The 26,788-nt window shown below is 34.4% G+C and overlaps 1 protein-coding gene across 1 annotated transcript in view; it reads left to right on the top strand.

Annotated features, from left to right (window-relative positions):
- The window catches only part of LOC145242543 (uncharacterized), a 51,692-nt gene extending 25,621 nt beyond the window's left edge, over positions 1 to 26,071 (top strand). The window contains exons 2-3 of the mRNA XM_080105629.1: positions 20,309 to 20,376; positions 20,863 to 26,071. Coding sequence (XP_079961755.1) covers positions 21,091 to 22,794 — 1,704 coding nt within the window. The 5' untranslated portion in view covers positions 20,309 to 20,376; positions 20,863 to 21,090 and the 3' untranslated portion in view covers positions 22,795 to 26,071. The remainder of the gene's footprint in view (positions 1 to 20,308; positions 20,377 to 20,862) is intronic.
- Positions 26,072 to 26,788: the final 717 nt, after the last annotated feature.

Here is a 26,788-nt window from a genome sequence, read left to right as displayed (position 1 = left end):
TGTTCACTATTTTTGTACAAGCGTTCGATTTATGCCTGTGGTTCCTCCCATTAATGCGATGACGCAAAGCTGCCTGTAACGACACACTGAAGACAAGAAGTGACCTATGCCAGCCAGTTATAGCTGACGACATATTGATCTGTTGTGTTGATGTTTACATGTGCCTATCGTTCGGGGAGCTGGTTGCATTCCCAGGATGTTCCTTAACCAAGTAACTCTCCCCGGGGGAGCAATAGTGTCATAACAACATATCCAACACTATTGTCCAAAGCAAGGTTTTTATCTGACCTCCCTCCCTTCAAACAAAATGATATTTCTACAAAAAATAATTGATTTTTTCCAATTTTTCGATATTATGTGTCTAAGAGATCACTCTTTCTGATGGTGCCAAGTCCATGCCTGTCTGATGCGGATGAGAAACATTTTTAGCGGACATACAAACACACAAACATTTGCTCTTTATATTATAGAAGATGGGGTGTCCCAAAATTAACCAGGCTTGTTTTGTGATTCTGTCTCATTTGTAAGATAGTCTTGTCCAAAATGTTTGATCAGTTTCGTGATGGCGATTGTTCTGTTGGCTCTTGTTTCTTCAAGTACCATCATGAGGTTTTGATTCTGGGAGCTCATAAAGGATGGATTGTGAGTAGATATTTACTTGCTGCTCTCCACAGCAAGATGTGACACAAGGTCAGGAGGCTTTATTTTTAGAATGGCCCTTATATGACAAAATGCGCTTCAGACGTCCATGCACAGCCATCGCTCATCACTGGCAAAAGTGCATTGAGAATGGTGGTGACTATATAAAAAAAATAAATTTTGAAGCACAAAAGGTCAGTCTTTTTAATGGTACTACTCCCGTTTTCATAGCTCTTCTTTTTTAGTTTAAAAAACAATAGGAGGCTTTATTTTTGGAATGATCCTCGTCTCATATATATATATATATATATATATATATATATATTGTTTACAGAAAGTTTTTTAGATGGGACAAGTCATTGGTACCATCGGTTTCAAACTCCGATAATTAGAACCGTTTCAGATACCCAAATTAAGCTCTCTTCAGCCAATATTCATCTCTCCTACAGAAGTTTGAAATCAACGGTACGAATGACTTGTCCCATCTAAAAACGTTCTGTAAACAAAATATAAATATGCTCTTATTTTATGATTTTCCTTATAATGGAGTACTCTGCTGGATTTCTTTTTCCAAAAAAAACTAATTTTATATATATCATGTAAAATAATCCTGTATATAATATTTTGATTGCAGAAATTCCCCTCTGGACCATATTACCGTAGATTTGCGTTAATAGATGCCACATGCAAATTTATTATGTCTAAACTATTACCCACCATCTTATGTAACTTTTGCACACCGTTACATACACATTCAGTTGTGATATTAAAATAGTAGATTCCATTTGTGCAGAACCACCATCACACTCGCAACATTATAAAAGGAAGAAGCCCCTACTTTTCTCTCTATATATTTAGTCATACCACTGCTACCGATTGTTACCGGTACAATTTTGCATTTTTCTACTACAGTGCGATTGCACCCTTCATAACTGCAAGATTACATACATAGACATAATATATTCCTTCTGATTTCTGCATTAAAATTACTAACTTCTTCCCAACAGTGTTCCGGCTTTTACGATTGGCTGAAACCGGACATTCTCATATTCCAAAATGAAATGAATTTCTACATTAACGAGCACTTCTAAAATTTGACAAACATGGCGTCGCCCTCCACAGGAAACACTAATGTTAAAACAACCAACATTTACCAATTATTAATCATTCGGAAACAGACATTTACATATTGCTAACCTCATAATGCCACAGACATTCACAGATAAAAACTTGCATGAATACGGTCCGATTTTCCTACATCGATTATCTACACTTCTGTTGCTATTTGCAGGACACACTAGCAAGCACTAAAAAACAAATAAAAACTATTAACCGCTCATAAACAGACAGTTAACTACTGATAGCCTTATTTCATGGAACTAACTTGCGCAAGTTAATTCATATACACATACAGTCTTCTCCGTATATGCTTGCAACTATTAACAAGCAATTAAAATTGCTTTGTTTACACAAAAGAAATGAAAGAGGTAAAGCCTTTAAACTGTCAAATAGGAATTCACAGCTTTAATATTCTTATCTAATTCTCATTTATTATTGGATTACCGTGGCCAAATCCATGTTAAAAATTATCATCCGTGTCCATACAACTTAAACATCGAATCGGAAATTCGAAAACCAAAATGGAACAAACTTTATATTTATTATGACAATTTGCTAAGAATTTTAAAGCCAGGACTTTCTATTCGACAGTTTAAAAGCTTCTGAGGAGTCACAAAGTAAATATTAACAAGCGATTAAATTTGTATTGCTTACAAATAATAAACAAAATAGGTAAAGCCTTTAAACTGTCGAATAATAATTCATGTCTTTAAAAATCTTAGCAAATTCTCAGTTAATTTAAAAGATTGAAGGTTTTGGGAGAATTTTGTTCATTGGTCTTCAATTCTTATTTATTACTTATTTGTCGTGTTATTTGACCAAGAGCATCATGTTATTTATTTCTTACATATTCTTATCTAATTCTCATTTATTATCAGATTACCATGGCCAAATCAACACTAAAAAATTATCGTCTGCGTCCATAAAATTTAAACATCGGATCGGAAATTCGAAAACAAAATGAAACAAACATTATTTTTATTATGACAATTTGCGAAGAATTGAAAAGCCATAACTTTCTATTCGACAGTTTAAAGGTTTCTGGGGAGTCATGAAGTAACTCTTAACAAACTATTAAAATTGCTTTGTTTGCAAAACATAAGTGAAATGGGTAAAGCCTTTAAACTGCCAAATAAAAATTTACGGCTTTAAAATTCTTAGCAAATTCTCAGTTAATTTAAAAGATTGAAAGTTTTGGAAGATTTTCATTCCCTTGGCCTTTGAGCCAAGATCACATAATTCTTGTTTATTACTTATTTGTCGGATTATTTGATTAATTGTGTTTTGTTATTTATTTCTTACATTTTCAGTCAATTTTATTCAAGTATGCATGGAAAAAAAAAGATAACGAATTAGCAATTTGTTCTTACTAAAATAATAACAGGAAATACAACTTCTGGTAATAATAAAAAGTAAAGTTTGTTTCATTTTGTTTTCGAGTTTCTAATTCGATGTTTACATTTGATGGACAAGGACAATTTCTTTCACGGTAATTTGGTCAGGGTATTTCGATATCAATATTTACCAGTATCGCCTCCATCCCCTCAAATAAAAACCTGCCATGAAACAAATACATAAGTAACTATTCTGTGCTTCCACCTAACAATTTAATAATTGTGAAGCTTGAATTTAACCTGAATAAACTATTTAATATAGCAAGGTGGCAAAGATGCACAATCAACGAATACATGTTCTCTTTTCCTTATTTTTTTGCTTTCGTCATTTACTAGTAAGGTTGCCGATTACATTTTTTTACACACGCACACGTTAACATTTGGGGTTGGGGTAAGAAACACATTACGTCCACCTCCACACTTTTTGTTACAATTACAACTTTTGCCTTTTGCTAGTACGGTAGATGGTTAGATTTCTTTTACAAGCGCGCACGTTAACATTTTTGAGGTGGGGTGGGTGGGTAAATTTGTACATACGTCCACCTCCACATTTTTCGTTACAATAATCACTTTTATAGGTTTTCATCTATACTGATTACGAAAATCTCATTCAAATTTTGTTCAGACTAGTACTTCTAGAGATATAAACACATGTATTCTGCACTGTAATTCAATGCCTGCTAGATTTGTACTCGCATGTGCAATACAAAAATCCACTTCTCTCCTATTGACACTGTCAGCAACCATATCGATTGCAGGTGGGTATGCTGCCTATGATTTTCACAGTTAAATTTGGTGGATTTATTTATCTACCACCCCCAACTAAAAAGGGGGTGCTCTGCTCCGATATACGTTTTTTACATAAGGATATTATGATTCAAGGGGAGGTTGGTGGTATCTATTCCGAAAGCCATTCTTAACATGGGAAGTTTCTATCAATCTAAACAGTTCATATACAGTAGAATTCCTAAATTCTAAAAAAATCTGTTTATACTTTCTATTCTTATTCTAATGGACCTATATTCCTAATTTTATTATTGCATACAGATTTAAGCATTCCCTTATTTGCTTTTTTTCAGATTCAAACAGTACCTGCAGGTTATCAACAACCGTAGTTTAATTTTTTGCAAGGGGAGTGGGCTTCTACAGGGCAATGTCGGTTAACGGTTCCTGCTAGTATAAAATAATTGTAGGTGTGTCTCTTTTATTCCTTAGATTTTTGTGGATGGCTCTGCTCTTAATGAGAAATCGACTCTAAAACTTCTTGGGTCTTTCTTTCTCATCAAATCTTTCTTGAAGTTCATATACTAAATCCATTGCTCGGCTTGTTTCTCGTAAAATCGGTTCTGTCTATCGCTCTAAACACTCTCCCACACCTGAGGCTATTCTCTATCTCTACAAATCTAATATCAGACCATGTATGGAGTATTGTTGTCATATTCGGGCTTATGAATTTGTGTTCCATATGAAGGTTTTTGATAAATTGCAGGAACATATCTGTAATTTGATTGGCCTCACACTTTCTTCTCCACTGCAACCTCTCTCTCTCTCTCTCTCTCTCTCTCTCTGTCTCTCTCTCTTTCTCTCTCGCAGACATGATGTTGCTAGTCTCAATTTTTTTTTTATAAATAAAATTTATGGAATGTATTCTTCAGAATTGTTTAATCTATTCCCTGCTTCCTTTGTTCCAGCTTGTTTGACTCGTTGGTCTAGTGGTCTCCATCAATTTGCTGTTTTAATACCTCATTGTAATACAGCTTCCTATTCCAGTAGCTTCTTTCCATGAACAGCAAGGTTGTGGAAATTTCTTCCTGCTCACTGTTTTCTTTCTACCTACAGCCTTAGTCTGTTCAAGACTAAGGTTGATAGGCATCCCCCTGTCCAGCAATAATTATCTTTCATTCTTGTTAGTTCTTTACATTAAGTGGTGCTATGCCTTGTCTCGAGCAATTTCCAGAAAAATATTGAAATATTAGCGAGATCCATGGAAATTTCATGATTTTATTTTTCATCTGTTGTATATTGCTGACATGTTTATAGGGATCTCCAAAAATAAGAGTTTGTGACATATTCCCAATCTATGGACGCTCAGCACAAATACAAATCCCATGATATTATACCGTCTTTGGGTAGAACAGGCATTGTATTAGCTTGAAGGCCAGAAAAGTGTGTTCTAGTTAGTTTCATGTTTGTCACAACAGTGACATCAGATAGAAAAAAACAACTAAATTACTTTTTTTTTTTTTGAGAAGCGAGTTAGTTAATCGTTAAAAAATGTGTGGAAAATAACATACGTACATACAATCATCTTCACACAGCCATTCTCAGCATTTCCTTCACCATTGACCCCTCAGCTTTATCTATCTCTCCATTTGCCTCCCTACTCCTTTACAAAAAATTCATAGCCATTATAAAGTGACAGAAAAACAAGAAGGTTAAAAAGAATCTTTTGGTGTTTAGGACTTTGTTTTGTATCAAAAATAGTATTATACATTATCCACAACAACAAAGTCAAAGTTGTGTCGGACATATAAAGCCAGGTATGTACATTTATTAGACATGAAACCGTCTGAAAAGAAATAATTATTTTTAAATTATCTAGTACTTCAATTATTTACCCTTGACTATATGATTGTTTTTTACTCCTTAGTGGTAAATTTACCCCTGGTTGAAAACCTGTTTTAGCATATAATTGTATAGATTATCAAACCTTACGAGGAGTCTTCAATAAATTTCAGGACATTTTTGTATGGTCACTTTTATTGATAGTACACGCATGAAACTCTAGTCTTCTTCAAAGTAATCTCCTTTGACTGCAATGTGCTTGTTCCGTTCCAAGACTTAGAAGGCCTCTTGGTGAGCGTATCAATGACCCTTGTCACAGCCTCTTTCATCCCCTCAACTGTCTAATAACGATAGCCTCTAAGGTTTGCTTAGGGAATAACCAAAAGTCACAGGCACCAAGGTCCGGACTATAGAAAGGGTGAGGAACTGCTTTGAAGCTCATGACGTCTTTCTTTCTGATCTTCTCTGAGCAACCCCGGGGCAAACTTTGCGCAAATCTTCTGCATTTTCAGTTCATCGCGAATAATTGTGTGTACAGTTCCCACATTGACATTAAACTGTGCACTCATTGTCACTATAGACGCATGACCATCCTTATCCATAAAATTCGTTATTTGGCCAATCAACTCTGGTGTTCTGACTTCTTCACTCCTCCCACACCTCATCATCCTTCAGACTCCTTGCCTTCCTTGAATCTCTTATGCCGCTGAAAAACTGATTCTCGATTCATGCAAGATAGTCCCAAAACAGTTAGAAGCATTCCATACGTTTCTGTTGTATTTTTTCCAAACTTAAAACAAAATTTTATTGCATATCGTTCTTCTAAAGTGTCCTTATGTCCAGATTGCATTTTTAAAATTCATCAGCTGTGGACAATCAGGCTTTAGTAGGGTGTATTCCAATTCCTGCTGTAACTGTCCATTTGAACCCGAAATCCTAAAAATTGGTGAGTCATCTCATAAGATGTATACCAATAACATACTGAATTTTCAAGAGTCTACGCCAATTTTAAAAGCATATACAAAAAAGTCTGGAAACTTATTTAAGGCACCTCTAATGCTATTTTTTGTTAATACTGAATTCCATCAACATGTTTGACTTACTATGTATTATTCACTTTATGAAAATATTAGTGGCGTTGCCAGGTGTTTGGAGGTGTAAAAAAAAGTTTTGGTAGGCAGGTAGGCTCGAACCCGAAGCCTTGAGGTATATAACCTGATAACTTACCGCAACGCTACGAAGGCAGAGAAATGAGAATGGTTGAAATTAAACGATGAAAAATCAAGTGACAGATGCGTAAATAGGGGAATGAAATCCCGCACTTAACTTTGGCTGTGGGGCAGTTTTTTCAGTTTTGTTTCCCCAAGATGTTGGAGGAAAACCAGCTCCTCATAAAAAGGGGAGTGCCTAAGTGAATAGCAATTGTCTGATATGATGGTTTTCACCGCATTGATCAAAGCTGATTGATTTCTGGACGTCCCGGGCAGGAAGGGCAAGGAACTGCATTCGTTTCGATTGGTTTCACTTTATTTATACTAAAAAGCCGAACAAACATGTGACAGAACGGAATAGCGCAAATTTTATAAGTCATTCAAAATAAATCTAGAGAAGACGTCCGTTCGCAAATCATAGATATTATGACCTAATGGGTTGTATATAAAAAGTTCTAAGACATAGTAACGCCCCTGAGAACCCTGGCAAAAAAAGCCTTTGCTGGACATACAAAAATTCACACGCCGCTTTTGCCTTTTATCTAATACTAGCGAGGGGTACCCGGCATTGCCCGGGTGTTTGGAGGTGTGTGTGGAAACTCTGGGGGTGGGGGAGTGGGGGTTAAAAAAATGTTTTGGTAGGTAAGTATGAGGATCGAACCTGAACCCTTGAGGCAAAGTTGTAAATTAACGTGTGAAAAAAAAAAAAAAAGTGCGATGTTAACCATTGCACCACCACGATATGCTAACGGAAACACATTTGAATTTATTTAATTACTTGGATTTGGCAGGTGCCTGTTTTAATGACTTAATGAGGTCAAGTTTGACTGTGGGATAGTATTTCATTTACTGCCGGAACGCTGTTTTTTATTTTTATTTTCCCAAGATGTTATAGGAAAAAGACTAACCCACATGCGGCGAGCGACAAATGTTGAATATTTATCTTCCTGAAGTCGAGCAAATTAAATAGACAGGCGATCTCCGTTGTTAACTTTGAGATATTACGATTTACATGTGATATAAAAAGTTTTAAAAAGTTGTTAGGCGACCGACCGCTTCTCTGAAAAAAGCCTTTTGTAGACATACAGAAAAAGCGAACACACATACACACATACATTTTCGCTTTTATATTTATAGACTAGTGGGGGAGGTACCCGGCGTTGCCCGGGTGTTAAGAGCTGTGTGTGCTCGGGCAGGGTGTTAATCAAAATATAAGAATAAGCGAAATAAATATTTTAAAACTTAAAAAAATCGAAAAAAAACACAAAAAACTAACGTAAGGCAAACAAACGATGTTAAATGTAAAAATCGGAAAAACAAAAGAAAACACGAAAAAGAAAACAGAAAAACGAACATTAAACTCTTTAAAAAATCGGGGGAAAAAAAACACGTGAAAAATGGCTTAAATAACCCCGGAAGGTACCCCGCGTTGCCCGGGTGTTTGGAGGTGTGTGTGCTCGGCGGGCGGGTGTTAATCAAAACATAAAAATAAGCAAAGTAAAAAAAACTAACGTAAGGCAAACGAACGATGTTAAATACAAAAATGGGAAAAACAAAAAAAGAAAATGCGAAACAGAAAAACGAACGCTAAAAAATCTGGAAAAATACACCCTGAAAAAAAAAACGTGAAAAATGGCTTAAATAACCCTGCTTCAGTATTAAAATTTAAAAATTCAAAATAAAAAAAAAGACATCTCACACCACGATTCGAACCCAAAACATTTAGATAATGAGGCAATGCTCTAAGACGACGTCGACGAAATTGTGTTAGTTTTTCAAATATTTAAACTAAATCAGGTTACGACGTCGTATGACGCATGCGCAGAACCGAACTTGTCATGAGAGGACAGTTTTTGCTGCCCCCACCCCCACCGTAGAAAACTGCTGATTTCAGGGTGAAGGAATTAACGTTTTTGGCCAATTTTTCGATATTTGTCGGGCGAAGGTTGGAAGTTTAAAATGATACCGATCTGGCGAAAATCTGTGACCCGTGTGGAAAGTTTTTGTGAGACATACAAACACACACACATACATACATACAAACAAACAAACAAACACGGGTTTGTATTACTGTACACATAGATTCGAAAAAGTCATCAAAAAACAAATATAGAACAAATAAATGTTATCAAAGGCAAGATAAGTTACTTTTCTACCTAACTGGATATATTTTTTGTGTTTTTATTCAGTGTAACATGTTTATTCAGCTCGAAAAACATGCAGTGTTTACCGATGTATTGGAAAATTTAAAATGGCGCCCGACTCTCTCTCGGAGAGGGTACGTTCGGGAAAAGGTGTTATAAATAATAAACTAGACAAAATACTATTAAAAAACAACCGAATATATGTCAACTTATGTCACGGTAACATATATTGAGCGAATTTCTAACAGTATTTTGTCTAGTTTATTATTTATAACACCTTTTCCCAAACGTACCCTCTCCGAGAGAGAGTCGGCCGCCATTTTGAATTTTCCAATACATCGGTAAACACTGCATGTTTTTCGAGCCGAATAAACATGTTACATTGAATAAAAACACGTAAAATATATCCAGTTTGGTAGAAAAGTAACTTATCTTGCCTTTGATAACATTTATTTGTTATATATTTGTTTTTTGACAACTTTTTTGAATCTATGTGTACAGTAATACAAACACACATACATACATACAAATTTTTGCTTTTATATATATATATATATAGAAAACTAGCGGGGGTACCCGGCATTGCCTGGGTGTTTGTAGGTGTGTGTATGGAAGGGGGGAGGGGGGTAAGTAATAACCCTGCTTAAATATTATAAAAAAGATGATGTTAAAAAAGTCGGAAAAACCAAAACCAAAACGGGAAAAAAATGGCATAAATAAACTTGTCGGATCGAACCTGCAATCTTAAGATAACAACGCTGTGTGTATAGGGGGGGGGGTAACTAAAGAGTAAGCGAAGTAATAAAAAAACGTTGCCCGGGTGGTTAAAGGTGTAAAAGAAAAAAAAATAGTTTTGGTCAGGAGTCTGGATTGAACCTGGAAGCCTTGGTGCGGAGATGGAAACAAAAGCCAACAATTTAACCGTCTCGACCACGAGTGAGAGTAATTGATTAGCGTGTTAAGCCAAGGCTTATAAAGCGAGTGAAAGTGGTTTAATTGATAGGAAGATGCTAAATGAGGTCATCGCGGGATCATTACGATGACGTGGCAGTATTTTTAGTTTTTGCTTCCCCCAGATGATGGTGAGGGGGCAGCTCCCCATTTAAAGGGGATTGTCTAAATCGAATAGCAATTGTCTGATATAAGGAGAAACTCCACATTGATCAAAAGCTGATTGCTTTCTGGACGTTCCGGCGTGATGCCGAGAACACGCAACGATCGAATTTACTTTTACTTTATTTATACTAAAACGCAGGACGAACAGGCGACATGGCGAAATAGCGCAAATCTCATAAAAGTCGACGTAAATAAATCTAGAGGCGACGCGCGTTCCCTAATTGTAGATATTATTATCTATGGGTTATATAAACACTTCTAAGCGATAGTAACAACCCCCTCCCCTCCCGGGAACCGTCGGTGAGAAAAGCCTTTTCGAGACATACAAAAATGCACGCACCACATTTGCCTTTTATATATATAGACTAGCGGGGGAACCCAGCATTGCCCGGGTGTTCCAAGGTGTGTTTGCTCTTAAATCAAAAAGAAACATGGGGGGGGGGAGGGGTATAAAAGAAAAGTTTTAGTAAGTAAGTAGGATCGAACCCGAAGCCCTGAGGTGAAGTTGGAAAATAAAATGTGAAAAAAACATGACACATTAACCGCTCGGCCAGCAAGAATGAGTTACTGAAAGACGTTTGAATTTATTTAAGTAAGAAGAGAATTGACAGGTGCCTGCACTTAATGACATCAAGTGGAAGCCATAGAGTTAACATTTTGTGCGAGCGTTACGACAACATAAGCAATAGGTATTCAGCAGTTAACATTTTCTGTGGGACAGTTTGTAATGTGGTCAATAACCCGGTTTGTTTGTTTTTACCCAACTTTGGAGAAAACCAGCTCCCCCGTTTATTAGAGGAGTGTCTCAAAATGAAAGCAACCCTCTGATATGACGGTGATAAGCCAACATTGACCAAACGTTACATCGCTTTCTGGAGATCACTGGCTGTGGACCAGGGATTCGAATCGAGTTTTGCTTTTTTTATACCGAAAAACGAAAGCAACATGCGGTTATCAGAATATGTGGAATATTTAACGTTTCAAAGTCAAGCAAATCAAATAGACAGGCGACTCCCGTTGTTAACTCGTAGATATTATCATTTAGACAGGATATAAAAAGTTTTAAGAATGAGCGATGACCCCCCCCACCCCCCGGAAAAAAGCCTTTAGCAGACATACACAAAAAGCGAACATACATACATACATACACATTTTTGCTTTTATATATATAGACAAGTGGGGGTACACGGCATTGCCCGGGTGTTTCGAAGTGTGTGCTCTCAAATCAAAAAGAAACACGATTGGGGGGGGGGGGTTAAAAAGTTTTGGTAGGTAGGTAGGATCGAACCTGAAGCTCTTAAGCGAGGTTGGAAAATAAAATGTGAAAAAAGCATGACATGTTAACCGCTCGGCCAGCAAGAAAGAGTTACTGAAAGATGTTTAAATTTATTTAAGTAGGAAGAGAATTGACAGGTGCCCGCACTTCATGACTTAATGAGATCAAATAATGAGGTCGCAGTTAATATTTTCTGCGGGACGGTTTTTAATGTGTTCAAAATCCGGTTTGTTTTTACCCAACTTTGGGGAAAACCAGCTCCCCCGTTTATTAGGGGAGTGTCCAGATGAAAGCAATTGTCTGATATGACGGTGAAAAGCCAACATTGATTAAATGTTTACATCGCTTTCTGGAAACTACCCAGCTGCAGGCCAGGGAACTGCCGATTTGAATCCAGTTTCGCTTTTTTATACCGAAAAGCGAAAGAAACACGCAGCAATCTAAAAAAAAATCTGGGAAAAATAGGGTATGAAAATCGTGCAAATTAAATATACATGCGACCTCCATTCGTAACTTGTAGATATTATCATTTAGATAGCATATAAAAAGTTTTAAGGAGTGAGCCGACCGAGAAGCCCGTCGAAAAAAGCCTTTTGTGGACATACACAAAAAGCGAATATACATACACACACACACACACACACACACACACATTTTCACTTTCATATATATAGACTAGCAGGGGTACCCGGCATTGCCCGAGTGTTTGGAGGTGTGTCATAATGAATAGCAATTGTCTGATATAAGAGGTTCCCCCGCATTGATCAAACTTTATTGTTTTTCTGGACGTCCCTGCCACGAGTGCCGGAAACTGCTGATATAGATTCAATTTCACTTTTTTATACTGAAAAGCAAAACAAAGACGCGGCAATTGAAAACAATCTCGAAAATAGCGTGTAAAAGTCCGGCAAATTAAAGATAGACGTGACCTCCGTTCGTAACTCATATATATTATGATTTAGACAGTATATAAAAAGTTTTAAGAAGGAGTGACTTGACCGAGCGCCCCCCCCCCATCCTTTGCCAGACATACAGAAAAAATGCACACACACACACACAAGCACACATTTTCGCTTTTATATAATAGATATAAAAACGAAAATGTGTGTATTTTTTCTGTATGTCCACCAAAGGCTTTTTTCAGGGTGGTTCTCGGCTTGCTCGCTCATTCTTATAACTTTTTATATGCTACACAGATCATAATATCTCACACTTACGAAACGTGGTCGTAAATATATTTTATTCCGGCCACTTTTATCTTACGATTACAACAATATTTGCTTGGCCTTCGGGACAAGATCAAAGTGTAGTATCTGTTCTTCAGATGCTGCACTTCATTTTCTTGTTCTCTTTCGTTAGAGGAGAAATCCTTCACGGCTGAGACAATTTTTATTTTTGTACCTTTTCTCCACGTTAAAAAACGACCCTGGTGTCTAACTCTGTCCCGTGGGGAGGCATAGTAAATAGGTACAACAATATTTGCATTGTGAATTCGTTTGCTGCTGCTGCTACTATGGCATAAGATTTGACCTAGAAAAACCACCTTCAATTTTTTAAGTGTTATTTTCGACTAATCAAAAGTCCCTGGCTTCCTGGCCTCATGGTATGTCATCAGATTATTAACCTCAAGACTTCAGGTTCGAGCCTACCTCCCTCCCAAAACTTTTTTTGCTGTTTTTTTTTTTTTGTTTTTGTTTGTTTTTTAAATTAAGCCTTCTTTTTTTATCTACTACCCCCCACCACCACCACCACCACACACACACACACGGGTACCCCCAACTTTTTTCGCTGTTTTTTTTTTCTTTTTCTTCGTTTTTTTAATATTTGTTTTCGAACCTACCTTCTACCAAAATAGTTTTTTCTTTTTTGATCTAAAAACACACACACAAACACCCAGGCTAGTATATATAGAAGATTGAAAAAGAAATTAGATTTGTGTTAATCCTTTACATAATTACTATTCATAGAAAAAAAGCTTCTGGCAAGAGAGGTTAATAGCCTGATTGAGATATTTCCTTATTCTTTTTACCTAACTACTAACCGCTAACACATAATCTTTTCTCTATCATGGGGATAAAACAAAGGAAGAAGAAATCCTTAAAGGACAGGATTTCTTTATGTGACAGCCTAAAGTCAATCTATAAACAGAACATCCCGATCTATGACCTACAACAACAGCGATTTGATAATGACCAGCTTGGTCTCTCATGTCAGTACAGGCTAATGTCTAGCATTGTTAGAAATCTTACTACTATACCACTATATTTTCTACTAACAATAAGAGATTATAGCACAGCAAATTAAGAACTCTGTTCTATATAGAAAAGTGATGCTTCATGCTAAATTAAAATCATTATTTCTTTCTACTAGAGAGCTCAAACTGTTGATAGGAACATACACGCGCGCACACACACACATATATAAAGTTGGTTACGTCACTGGAATTGAGGTCAAGAGGTTGGGAAGTTTAGAATCGAAGAGTTGGAGTTTGATCATAAGAGTAAACACACGGGAGAGTTGGAGCTTAGTCAATTTATATACTCAATGGATTTATGATCTACAGACTTGAAATTTGGCATATAGGATATTCAGACATGTGAGAAACATTTTAGTTGGTTTGCATCCGGAAAAATGAGTTGCTAAGGGGTCAAAATTAAAAAATTGGTACGTGGGGGATCATCGGATTCTTATCTGTTTGCTAATTGTTCTGAATGGTTTACATGACAGATTCATTATGTTAAAAATAAGTAGCTTTGAAAACAGTTTTTAAAGATCATGTTAAGCCAGCCTAATGGTTGTCGTACTTGACTCACTGTCTTTAGGTTTTGGTTTCAATCTCAGCCTGAATATTTTTTTTCTTACAAGAAGTGAATTGTTTAGAAAAACCATAATACTTACATGCGTATGTTTCCGTTTCTGTATGAATCGACATCTTTATGCATATTGTATGACTGGGCAACACCAGGTGGCCTGCTAGTGTATATATATATAAATTTGGTGTTCACTTGCTTGATTTCTATTTGTGATGTTACGAAGGGCACTTTTTGAAATTCTCCAAAGTATAAAATAAAATATTTCAAATCATTTTAGAAACGATCGTACACAATATTTATTTTTTGAATTATTTGAACTAATATAAATAATGTACTAATTTTTTTTTAACTCAACCTACTTTTCTTAGTGATGGGACGATTCCAATATTTTTCCCGATTGCGATACAATTACCAATTCTGATTTTTATGAATCTCTAAATGTTTAACAATAAAGTTGTCATTTATTCCCAGTTAGAGTAAAAATGTTAACAATGCAGATATTTTCTTAAGTGTAAAAATAAATGTGTGGAAGATGATCTGTAGATTTCAGTTTTACTAGTAGTTTAAAATCAATAAATATTTATCATTTTATTATTAGTACCAGCAGTTGAATGTTTTGCTTCAAACAAAATCAAATAAAGAACACAACCAAAAGAATCGTTTTTGGCATTGGTTAGTAGGCACAAATTTTTCTGATAATTATTCCGATACCCCCAAAAGTTCTGATTCCAATTAATCATCCCAACACTAATATATATATATATATATATATATATATATATATATATATATATATATATATATATATGTATATAGGCTGTTCTTGTGAAAATTTTCAAACAACATAAGGTTTGAATTTGTCTGAATAGTCTTGAAACAGTTGTAACTAACAATGAAATACACTATTTGTTGCTATCAATCTATTCCTTAATGTCTTGTTAAAATATGTTAAAACTATAATGTCTTGTTAATATATGTTAAAACTATATATATATATATATATATATATATATATATATATATATATAGAGAGAGAGAGAGAGAGAGGGATGTTATTTGTTTTTGTTTTGCAATACTTTTTGAATGAATTCAATTATTTATATGAAAGTGCATTTTTACCTAAATGTGAGTTGGGAATAATTTTCCCTTTAACCAATTTTGGTACCCCCACATGGGGAGCAGCATATTTTAAAAATTATATATATATATATATATATATATATATATATATATATATATATATATACCTGTTGTATAGAGAGGTGGGAGATATTAAAACAGTCATATTTCATAGTGAGGTGGGATATTATTTTGTTCTTTTATAACTGGATCAGATATAACCATATAAATTGTATGTATTGTTTAACCAGGGGATATGATATCGACATATAAACTGAGTCATGTTGTATCAGAGTTATCACATGGGTATAATGTTACAATTCATATTTGATATCATTTTTTTTTATAAGAAGAATAATATATGCTTCATACCTTCTTTCTTCGAGAGTTCTTCTATCTTCCTGTTGAGCTCCATGACAAAACATGAAATGACCAACATCATAACCAATTGAGACATCTGTTCTTCCTTCGTTTGTGAAACCACAGAACAACACTTTATATTTTTATAATATAAATTTATTTCAGTTGTCTCAAATGGTCCTCACAAGAGTCTGTATTTCTTGTCTACATGTTTATTCTTCCCAGCCTCGCTTCCTGGCTTCAAATATGTCTATTCACTCTCGTGACTAAGCTCCAACTCTCCCGTGTGTTTACTCTTATGATCAAACTCCAACTCTTCGATTCTAAACTTCCCAACCTCTTGACCTCAATTCCAGTGACGGAACCAATTAAAAGACCCGTCTCCTTAATGTGACGTCTCATGTAACGTACGCCTGTTCAGGGTTATTTTGTTTATATTTAACCTAGCTAATTTATATAAATATCTTCAGCTAAAACCCATTGCTACACTTAATTCTATAAACAATAAATAACTCCCAATATAAATTATTTTAAGAATATCATTGAATAGATAGATAAATAGATAGACAGATAAATCGATAATAACTAATTAACTTTTAACAATGTTAATTATTCAACATACCTAACTATCAAGTTGAGTTTTTTTTCACACTGACATTGATATTAAAAGTCTACTTTTTCTATTTTAAAATTATTAAAACAAACTTCTTAATATACTCAGTCGCGGATGATGTGACTACATGAAGGTAAACTAATTTGCATGTTCCTTTAAAAAACAATTAATAATTCATTTTTTATAATTTTTTTTTTTTTTTTTTTCACTATTATGCTAAATTCTATTTCTGCATGGTTCCTACATTTTACATAATTACATAGGATTTAAGATGAAAACGTAGCACACGGAAACGTATATATATATATATATATATATATATATATATATATATATGTGTGTGTGTGTGTGACAGAGTTGAAATTTGATATAAAAGATATTTTGATCTGTAGCACACTTTCGATTTTGTTTTTAGATGGCAAAAATTGCTGCTAATGAGTCAAAATTGAAAACAAAATAGTTGACCATGGCAATGGAAGTCGAATAAAACATTACTCCTGCTGTTACTTTTGCACATGCGCAAAATTAAACATTCATAGCTCAAAGTTGCTTAATTTTTAACCTTTCGTATCCATCTATCAGTAGCTCAGACAGTTACAATGCTGGAGAGATAAATAATAACTAAGGCTAGAATGCTAAATGTTTTAGTTTTGATTCTAGTGGATGGTACCCAAGTTTTATAACTTATGAAATCATTACTATATATTGGATAATAATCAATAGAGAATTGGCTCTATAATAATAAATACGAAATCTGCATGAATTAAAATATAATATTTATGTGTACTTTATGACGGGGCAACGTCAGGCAGCCTGCTAGTTTATAAAAGACAAACTTGGTTTATATCAAATCACTATAGCCTCACCCCTCTATTTTTTGTTGCTATTTGGTTGGATTTTATTCTCTATTTACAACTGAGAGAAGAATTACTAATTAGTTTAAACATATGAATTGATGAGCGCTGTGTGACATGTCCAATTCAATATCTGTTCTCTGGAAAATAGCAGAGACATAACTGACAATCTTTTTGGAGCAAGGGAGATAACCAAGGACACATAATTACTTTAAATATAAATTATTAATTATTTTCAGATGAAATCAGTTTCATCTGATATACTTTCTCTGCTTTATCTTTCTTTCTCCCTTTCTTTTCATTCCTCACCTTCCTTTTCTCTCTTATGATACTTCTTCTCTAAAAACTGAAAATATAAATTTTGCTGTGAAAGCTAAGACTTCAAACTATTCAGTTTAGAGAAGTTAGATAACTTTTGTTTCATAAAAGAATGACTTCCTGTCTCCTTCCCCCTTCCAAACTTATTTTCATTCTTTTAATTTTGAGTTTTCTTTTGTTGAAATTGATTGAAATTGTTAAGGAAAGACAAAACCAAGGCATAATCAGAAAAACAGGCCAATCATCAGCTCAATCTGATCATTAATTTATTTGTAAATTTGCCTCCTTTTTTTTTTTATCCATGAATGCTTCACTAATTAAACATTTCTTAAATTATTTGAAATGTGATTTTGCTATTATAATTATCACACCATCCAAATTATTTTTAGTTGTTTTTATGCTGCCTTGTTCGTGCACACACACATACAGGGAGGTGGGAAGTGCAATTGGGAAAACCATCTCAATTTCAACTTACGTTGCCATTAGCTATTTGCATAAAAAAATCAGCATGAAAGCACACACGTTATATTTTCAGAAATATATTACTATGTTGTGTATTTTGCTTGAAGCAGTGTGTATAATGTGTAAGTTGTTTGCAGTTTTGTAGAAAAATACTGTTGGATACGAATCATAATAAAAATAATGAATGACAATATTCAAAGATTTTGATTATTTTCAATTGTAAATGATTATTTTTCAGGCCCTTTTCGTCTTTTTCTATACTTCTTCACCTTTTTTGGGCCTTCTTCGCTTGTCAAGGTCTGAAGGGTCTAGTCCAAAAACGGGAATATTTTGACATGTAGGATTATAATATATATAGAAAATAAGCCTTATGGAAATAAATGTTGATTAGCTTGGCTTTAATGTACCACACACATACATAGAGTGAAATAACAAATTTTTTTTTTTTCTCTCAAAAGTTTGTCTATTATATAATATGCATTAAACCAGGATGGTATCAGTGATGTTATGTTCTGAATTTTTTATTTATACTTCATCTTAAAAAAAAAAAAAAAACTAAAAAAATTAAAAAAAAAAAAACTATGCAAGCACTTGATGGAGGTTTGTTTATATATTTATTTATATCCAGTTCTCTCCAAACTCTTCAACAAATGACTTAACGAATCATGCTTTCCTGACGGCTGGAAAACTGCTTCTGTGGTACCAGTTTACAAGAATTCTGGTGAAAGGACCGACCCATTAAATTATCGCCCCATTAGCTTCCCCTCTCTTTTTGCCAAAATATTTGAGTTCATAAGTAATCAAGCTCTAGTCCACTACCTTACAGTTGCGAAACTTCTGTCCGACCATCAATATGGATTTAGGCAAGCCCGTTCTACTGCAGATATTCTAATTGTAATCTCTAGGATGCTATCTTCACATTGGATATTACCCTCAAGTCACTTGGATTTCAATCTCTTTTTGGACTATATCATATGCATCTCTGCATTTGACTATCCAACTTTTTCATTTTCATGGATTATATCACGCTTTAACTTTTCTTTGTCTAGTCTGGACTTCATTGGAATATCCTTTTAATTTATGCCTTTCTACATCAACTTTTCATACAAATATGATTTCTTTCATAAGTTTTCAATTTATGTGCTAACCATCAAAATTTATTGACTGCCTATAATATTATTTTGCTAACTACATTTCCTCTGAGCTATTCGTTGAAACTCCATGGAATAAGAAAAAAATTTAAACTTTTATTTGTATTCCTTGTCAAAAAATAAATTTGTTGTAAATTTTAATTTAACGATTTTAAATGCAATTTTCTTATATATTATAATGTAAGTGGTCAATAATCAATGCAGTATTGGCTCTATAATAATAAATATGAAATCTGCATAAATTAAAATATCATATTTAAGCGTATTTTACAACCAGACGGCTTGCTAATATATGTTAAAAGTTAAAAAATATTGTACTATCTCCTCTGTATGTGACTGTAAAGTGCTTGACCATAGTTGAGAGCAACTCATAAACTCCTTTTTCATTGGCTACTACACTGAGGTGAAGAAAAGGGTTCAGAATTACTCCACTTACCCTTGATCTTTTACCTTGTAATGCTGAGTGTTTAACAAGGGGTCATAAAGTACTTTATTTAGTAGGACTCCACCAAGGATTGAACCCTGGTCTCCCTGCCCATTAGCAAACACTGTTCATTATGCTAAATAGGCTGCTTGAGTTCCATAATAAGAAGGAAATAGGTTTTCACAACGTCATTCTAAAATTATTCAAAATCTGGCTGGACTTTTAAATTAACTGACACAGACTGACAAACCTTGAAACTCATTGTGGGAAGAAATTATGACGTTGACCACCGAAATAATTCTCTTGATTTTAAATCATCTTAAATGGATAAGTTTTGACACAATTTGTTAGCTGTAAGCACAGTAAATCCAGATATGAAAAATCCAGCATTAATTATAAACAAATCTTCCAATTATTTTGTCTGGCCTCTACATAACTGTCTTATCTGTAGGGCTAGGACAACAGCATATTCTTTTCATTATTTTTACTCTTGAGTGTTTATCCGTTGGTGTCTTATGTTTTTATATAGAGTAATGTGGTTCTCGGTTGATTAACTATGTCAAACTGTGTCGGATATATACTTGAGAGTCAAAACAATGATAAGGATATTCTGTTGACATAGCCCTAGTTATCTGTCATTATAATAGTGTTAGTAGTTTTAATTAATACAATCAAAATAGATTTTTTTTTTTTTTCTTATTTTTAAAATGTCTTTATTTTCTTTTTACAGGATTTTTCTAAAACAGACGTAGCATTTAGTGGAATTGAAATATTCTTTTTAACATTTAAAGACAACAGGTAAATATGATTCTGGTTTGATTTCTTCTGCCCTTTTTAGAAGTTGATATTAATAAGGTTTATCTCTATTTCGTCCTCATTTTCACTTTTGGACCCTCTCTCACTGACTCTCCCCTGTCTCTCTCTCTTCCTCATTGACTTTTTCTTTTTTCACTTTGACTCTTTCCTCTCACTTTCTCTTTGATTCTTTCCTCTCTCTCTCTTTCTTTCTCTTTGACTTCTCTCTTTCGCCAACTTCTTCTTTTCTCTTTCTCTCTCTCTCTCTCTCTGACTCTCCTCCTCTTCTTTCTCTCTTTCTCACCAACTTTCTCCTTCTTGATGATCTCTCTAGATGGTTTCTCTCTATAGTCTGTCTTTATGATTTCTTTCTATTGTCTTTCTCATCACCTCTGTTTATGGTCGCTCTTTCAGATTTCTCTCTCTTTTCACTTCATTCCCTGTTTTGCTTTTACTTATTTAAATGTTCTGTTTTCTTTCCTTTCCCAGCATGCAACATCCAAGCCAGAAAGTAACCGGTCAACTCCTTTCTTTTTCCTGGAATAAATATAGCCGTACACATGGAAGTGTTACAAATTGTGAATCCACCTAAAATTATCAGTGGCTTTCAACAGATTTTATTTTTAATTTTTTTTTTTTTTTTTTTTACACACACACACACATCATTATTAAGTTGCCTTAAAAGAAAAACAAGGATTTAAAAAGTAAAACGAAAACATGTATTCTGTGCCGTCATCAACTGCTTCATGTCCACCAACCGAAAGGACTGAAATATTTTTGAAGCAAGAAGTCTACGCACACCAACCAAATGGTCACTTGACTTCAGGAGAGATGCTAACTCAACAGCCGCCCCAGCCCCAGCCCCAGCCCCAGCCTCAGCCCCAGCCCCAGCCCCCAACCCAAACCCAACCTCAGCAACAATCACAACAACATCACCATCATCATCACCACCACCACCATCATCATCAACAGCAGCAGCAACAACAAAAACCACAACAACCATTACAACAACAAATAAAACAACAACAGGGTAATCTCATTATACAGCAACAGCCTAAGCAGATTTTCGATTTAGGAAGCTTTGGCAATAGTAGAAAGCCGTATAGGTGCAGTATATGTCGTAAAGGTTTTACCTTACGAGCATATCTTAATCGACACCAGTTGGCCCCTGAAGAGGAAAAGCATTTCTACTGCCAGGAGTGTGGTAAAGCATTCTCCCAACGTGACAAGTTGAAAAACCACGAAAGAACTCATTCTGGCGAGAAGCCATTTGCATGTACGCACTGCGATAAGGCCTTCTCGCAACGTGACCGGATGAAGAACCACGAACGCACTCACCACGGTATTGGGTTAGATGCAGGAGCGCCAAACGGCATTCTCAGTGCCAACGGTGAAGGTCAGAACGGTGTCGTCTATTTGCCCCGGGAGAGACCCTATCTCTGCGGAGCGTGCCATAAATCTTTTGCCCGAAAGGACCACCTGCGCAAGCACCAGCGGACACACACTGGCGAAAGACCGTTTCAGTGTGGGGTCTGCATGAAAGCGTTCTCTCGGCGGGACCATCTGAAGAAACATCAGAGAACTCACAGCGGAGAAAAGCCATATGAGTGCTTTGTTTGCTCTAAGGCGTATTCCCGTAAGGACCACTTAAACAAACACGAACGGACACATACGACTGGCGATATGGTCACAGCTGCAAATATGTTGAACAATAATAACAGCAATTGCAGCATCAATGTTTCTGCTGCTAGCGCAGTTTTGGCCCCATCCAGTTGCGCACAGCAGGACCATCAGATTATCGATCAAAAACCCCCTAAATGTAAATACTGTCCGGAGGTATTTGCAACCCAAAACCAACTCGATTTACATGAATTGATACACAATCAACCTCAAGAAGAACTTCAGATCCCCATATCAATCAATCTAAACCCTTCAAGTGCCCTTACGCAGCAACCACTTCAAGCAGCCCCGCAACATATCCAGTTGACCAACATAGCTCCCCTCCAGCAGATCTCCCTCCAGCCAGCACCAGCGCAACAACAGCAGCAGCAACAACAACAACAACAACATCAGCTGCAGCAGCAACTCACTTCTACGGCATCCAACAACGTGCACCAGTTGCTATCGCAACCGATTGTCGCTACCGCTCTACGGCAACCACTCCTACAGACAGGGCAGGGCCAAACTGCTACGATCACTATTAACCCTGGGGCATTAGCGTCCGGAAATTATACCTCACAGCCAATCACACTTCAACAACCCTTAACCATGGCCACTGCAAATAACTATGCTTGGACTAACAGCTTTCCAGTCAGTTCAGCCTGGGCAACTGGCTGGGTTAACCAAAGTTTGTATACACTTGACCAGCAAAAGTGTGATAATCAAGAAACCACTCATAATATTCAAACCTTGTTGCAATAAATTAAAAGGTACAACTAGGCATGACAGGTATAACAAACAGCTACTGCTTCTTTTCTACGGCTGTTGTCATTTGTTTCTGAAATATTTCTTGCGGTATTATTTAAAAAAATAAAACCGATTTATGTCAACTTTTAATCCAAAATATTAAGTGGTCTCCAAATACAGACCTAAAAAAGTATTTGCGATAAATTCTCGATAGTTTTGTTTTGATTTTTTTTTTTTTATCCAGAATTCCTTCCATGAAAAAAACAAACAAAAATAAAAAAAAATATGTATGATGTACATACACATGGCGGAAAGAGAATATCATCTTCCAAAATTCACATAAATTAATCAAGTAGTTTTATTTTTAAATAAGAAAATTTAATTTTGTGGTTAAACAAGCAGCAACGCGTCGTCATCTTGAAAACAGGCTAACGGAACATGAGAAATAACTCCAAATAATTCAAACTTGCAAAATTTAAGAAAGTCATTCTTAACATGAGGATGGGATGTAAGGGAAAAATTAAAATTCGTTTAAAAATGATTTTCTTAAAAAAAAATAGTCATACCTGACCACACATTGCTGTGGCTCAGTTTGTTTAAAAAGAAAGGCAAAATTTAAGTTTTTTATAAGAAGGAATTAGTGTGACAAACTGTTTTTTTTTGTTTGTTTGTTTTTACATTATATAAAAAATATCCTTAGAGAGAGAGAAAGAGTTGGAAAGAATATATATATATATATATATATATATATATATATATATATTCTTCCAACTGTGATGCTCGGCGCTGCCCGGCGAACAATGGAAGCCGGCAGATTATACCGAGCATATGAAAGTCATTAACCAAAATGACCATGAAAACAACCTACCTTAATCAATTCATAATTTTTACTATTTTAAAAAATTTTTTTTTTTTTTTTTTTTTTTTTTCAACGAAAACCATCTGTTTATACCAAGCGGACAGACTTCATTAGAAAAACGACCAAAAAAAAAACTACCTAATAAATTCATAAGTTTTACTATTTTTGATTATTTACTTTTCTTTTCCTACTTCTTTTTTTTTTTTTTTTTTGTGGTTTTGTTTTTAATTTTCTTTAAATTGACGACTTTTACAGGTTTCCAAATACACTAATTATGAAAATCTCGATTAGATTTTGCGGAGACAATTAATTTTCTACATATAAAGATGTGTGCATGATAAACAAATCTACTTCTCTGCGGCAGATGTGTTTTTGTGTCCTTGTGGTCGTCATCTACCTAAATTTCGACATTAAAAAATGAAAATATCGAAAAGAAAGTTTCGATTGTACGTATCTGTTATGTTCTCAGAAAAAAAAATTTCACTTAATTTCATCAAGTAGTTTTTGTTTTAGAGCGAAAAAACAATTTGTTATGATACCAAGCAAAAAGTTTGATTTTTAAGAAGGGAAGCTAGTTATTAAAGATGAGGATGGAGTGTAGGTGCTTTACATGGAGTTATCTCTCCGTGGCGTTTATAAACTCCAAACAAAAATTAAAAAAAAAAAACAAGATGTCTGCCTTCAGCGCGCTCTCATAAAAACGTGTTTTTCCGCTGTAAAAAAAAATACTCGATCAAATTAAGTGAAATTTTTTTTTTTAAATCTTCAGTTCAAAATGGATACGTACAATATAACTTTTTTTTCGATATTTTCATTTTTTAATGTCTTGATTAAACTGTAAAAGTACCATTTTGCCTTGTAGCAGTAATTGTGAATAGCGGAAATTCATGTAAAAACGAAAAGGACCAATGTATTTTATTTTGTGTATTAAAGGTCCGGAGTGTTTTGTTGGCATAATCTAAGAAAAAGGAATGCAACAATGTACTCATAGGGGAAAAATAGCTATCATTGCGATGCCATATTTGAATGGTAGGTTAGCATTCATTTATGATGAGAATACCGTTAATCACGAATACAAGAATGGTCAGAGCTTAGCCAATCACAATGCCCGAAATAAGGCTAGGAGGATTTTATTATTTGTGAAACGAAAAATAGAAAGAGTATATTATGTTTATGTATGTATGTATGTATGTAATAATCAGTTAATGGTGGTGCAAGCACAATATCGTAGGAAAATATATAATTTCTCCCGGTGTCAACAGTGAGCGGTAACAGCATTGAATATTAAAAGGGAAAAATAGGAACTCCTTCCTCTGTAGATGTGGCGATTGTGATGGTATTGCTCATTGGATGTAATGTATTTTATTATCATGAGTGAATGTGCTAGAAATGGTGGTCATAAGATAGTATAGTGGCTATCAGGGTAGATGTATTGAATTTGTATAAGTCATCTCTTGTTGAAAACCTACGGTACTTTGGTCCATAGAGGAATTTCTGCAATCAAAATATTATATATGGAGATAAAATTATTTGATAAATTTACGTGATTTTGGATGTTTGATATTTTCTTTCCCTCACGGGTATGTATATCTTACAGGTTTTTTTGCTTTTTCATAGGGAGCAATTTTGTACAAGCGCCATAGTTTTATTTTTTTTTGTTTTGTTTTTAATTCACTTTTAAGCCTGAAAAATACAGGCTCGGGTTAATTTTATTTTAAATATGTTAACTCTGGTAATTTATAAAAATTATGAAAATTAGAAAATCGTAAATAAAAGCAAATTCCTGTTTGTGTATTAATTCTTTTGCGGACTGTTATCCTCATCTTCACAGTTATTGTCGTTTCACCACGTACCAGTCCGCAAAAAAGAATAAATACACAAATTATGAAGCCTCATCTCAAAGTACCCCCCCCTCCAAATAATAATATATGAATTCCTGTTTTCCCTAAATTTTAAAATATTCTTTTTTGTTTTGTTTTATTAACGCAAAATAACAAATCTGCAAAGCATAAAATTGTGAGAACTATATTTACAGTAGTTTTCTAGAACCTTTATATCAAAAAGCAAGCATCCAATTTTAGTTTTGATAAGCTGGCAGTCTGGCATGCTGGGTTTTTGTTTCAGAAAATGTTTTTGTAAAAAATCTATTTTTATTTTTTTCTCAGACTTGAACGGAAATATTAAAAATAAAAAAAAATATTATCAGTCAGACTTTAATACAAAAAAAAATGTCTTATAAATAAAAATGGTGGTTTACTTTTTGAACACGGATTTAACATTTAAAAACATAAATGATAATATTAATCTTGTCATTTTATATAGCAATGCGCATGAAAAAATTTAAATGGCTTAAAATATATCAATATTGGTATATATAGAAAGAGCTTGATAAGCTAAGAAAGAATTTTTAAAAATTTTTTAAATCCAATTAAAATTAAGAAAGTCATGACTATTTTTATACCTTGCACGTTTGGATATTTTTCCCTCTTTAAGACCATATGCGTTTTGTCACATTTTTTACACTACTTTTTCAGTAAAAATGTCATATCTTTGTTAAAACACAAGACTAAGCAATGAAATTTACCATATAAGTGTATTTTTTTGCAAGGAATCCGAATATGCTACTGAAAATCTCCAGAAATGAATGGTTTCCAAATAATCTGCAGTAAATGCACATAAATATGCTGCGATTCCTTAAAAATGCCATGTATTCATTTAAAAGAAAAGTTAGAGAACTCAAAGTCGAATTGTAATGCATTTTATGTGCAAAAACTGAAATTGAAATCTAGGACTGTTTAAAAATGAATATATTGCAATATTTCTTTTGGTTACCCCTCCCCATCTGACCACCTCTCCAAAATATATGATTCTACCTTTAGAGACATGAAAAACTTTAATAAAAGATACACAAAAATTATTTTAGAATTTAATGTAAAATGATTTCCCATTTTGAATCATTCCAGCGTTTTAGGACAGTTACCCCCCCTTTCCTATGATAGATAAATCCTGGGTGTTTTGTTTTTTTTGTTTTTTTTCTAAAAGGTAATTATGTGTGGTTTTTAAGAGTGTTTTTGTGCAATTATGAGAAGGTGGGGAGGTTGCGACTCTGACTTTGGGTTAGGGCTAAGGAAAATGATGTGTGAACATCCT

The sequence above is a fragment of the Euprymna scolopes genome, chromosome 21 (assembly GCF_053919585.1).
Source record: "Euprymna scolopes isolate OS-2025 chromosome 21, ASM5391958v1, whole genome shotgun sequence".
Taxonomy (NCBI): Eukaryota; Metazoa; Mollusca; class Cephalopoda; order Sepiida; family Sepiolidae; genus Euprymna; species Euprymna scolopes.
Note: the sequence above shows the minus strand (reverse complement) of the source record. Positions and strands in the feature narration are given on the sequence as shown.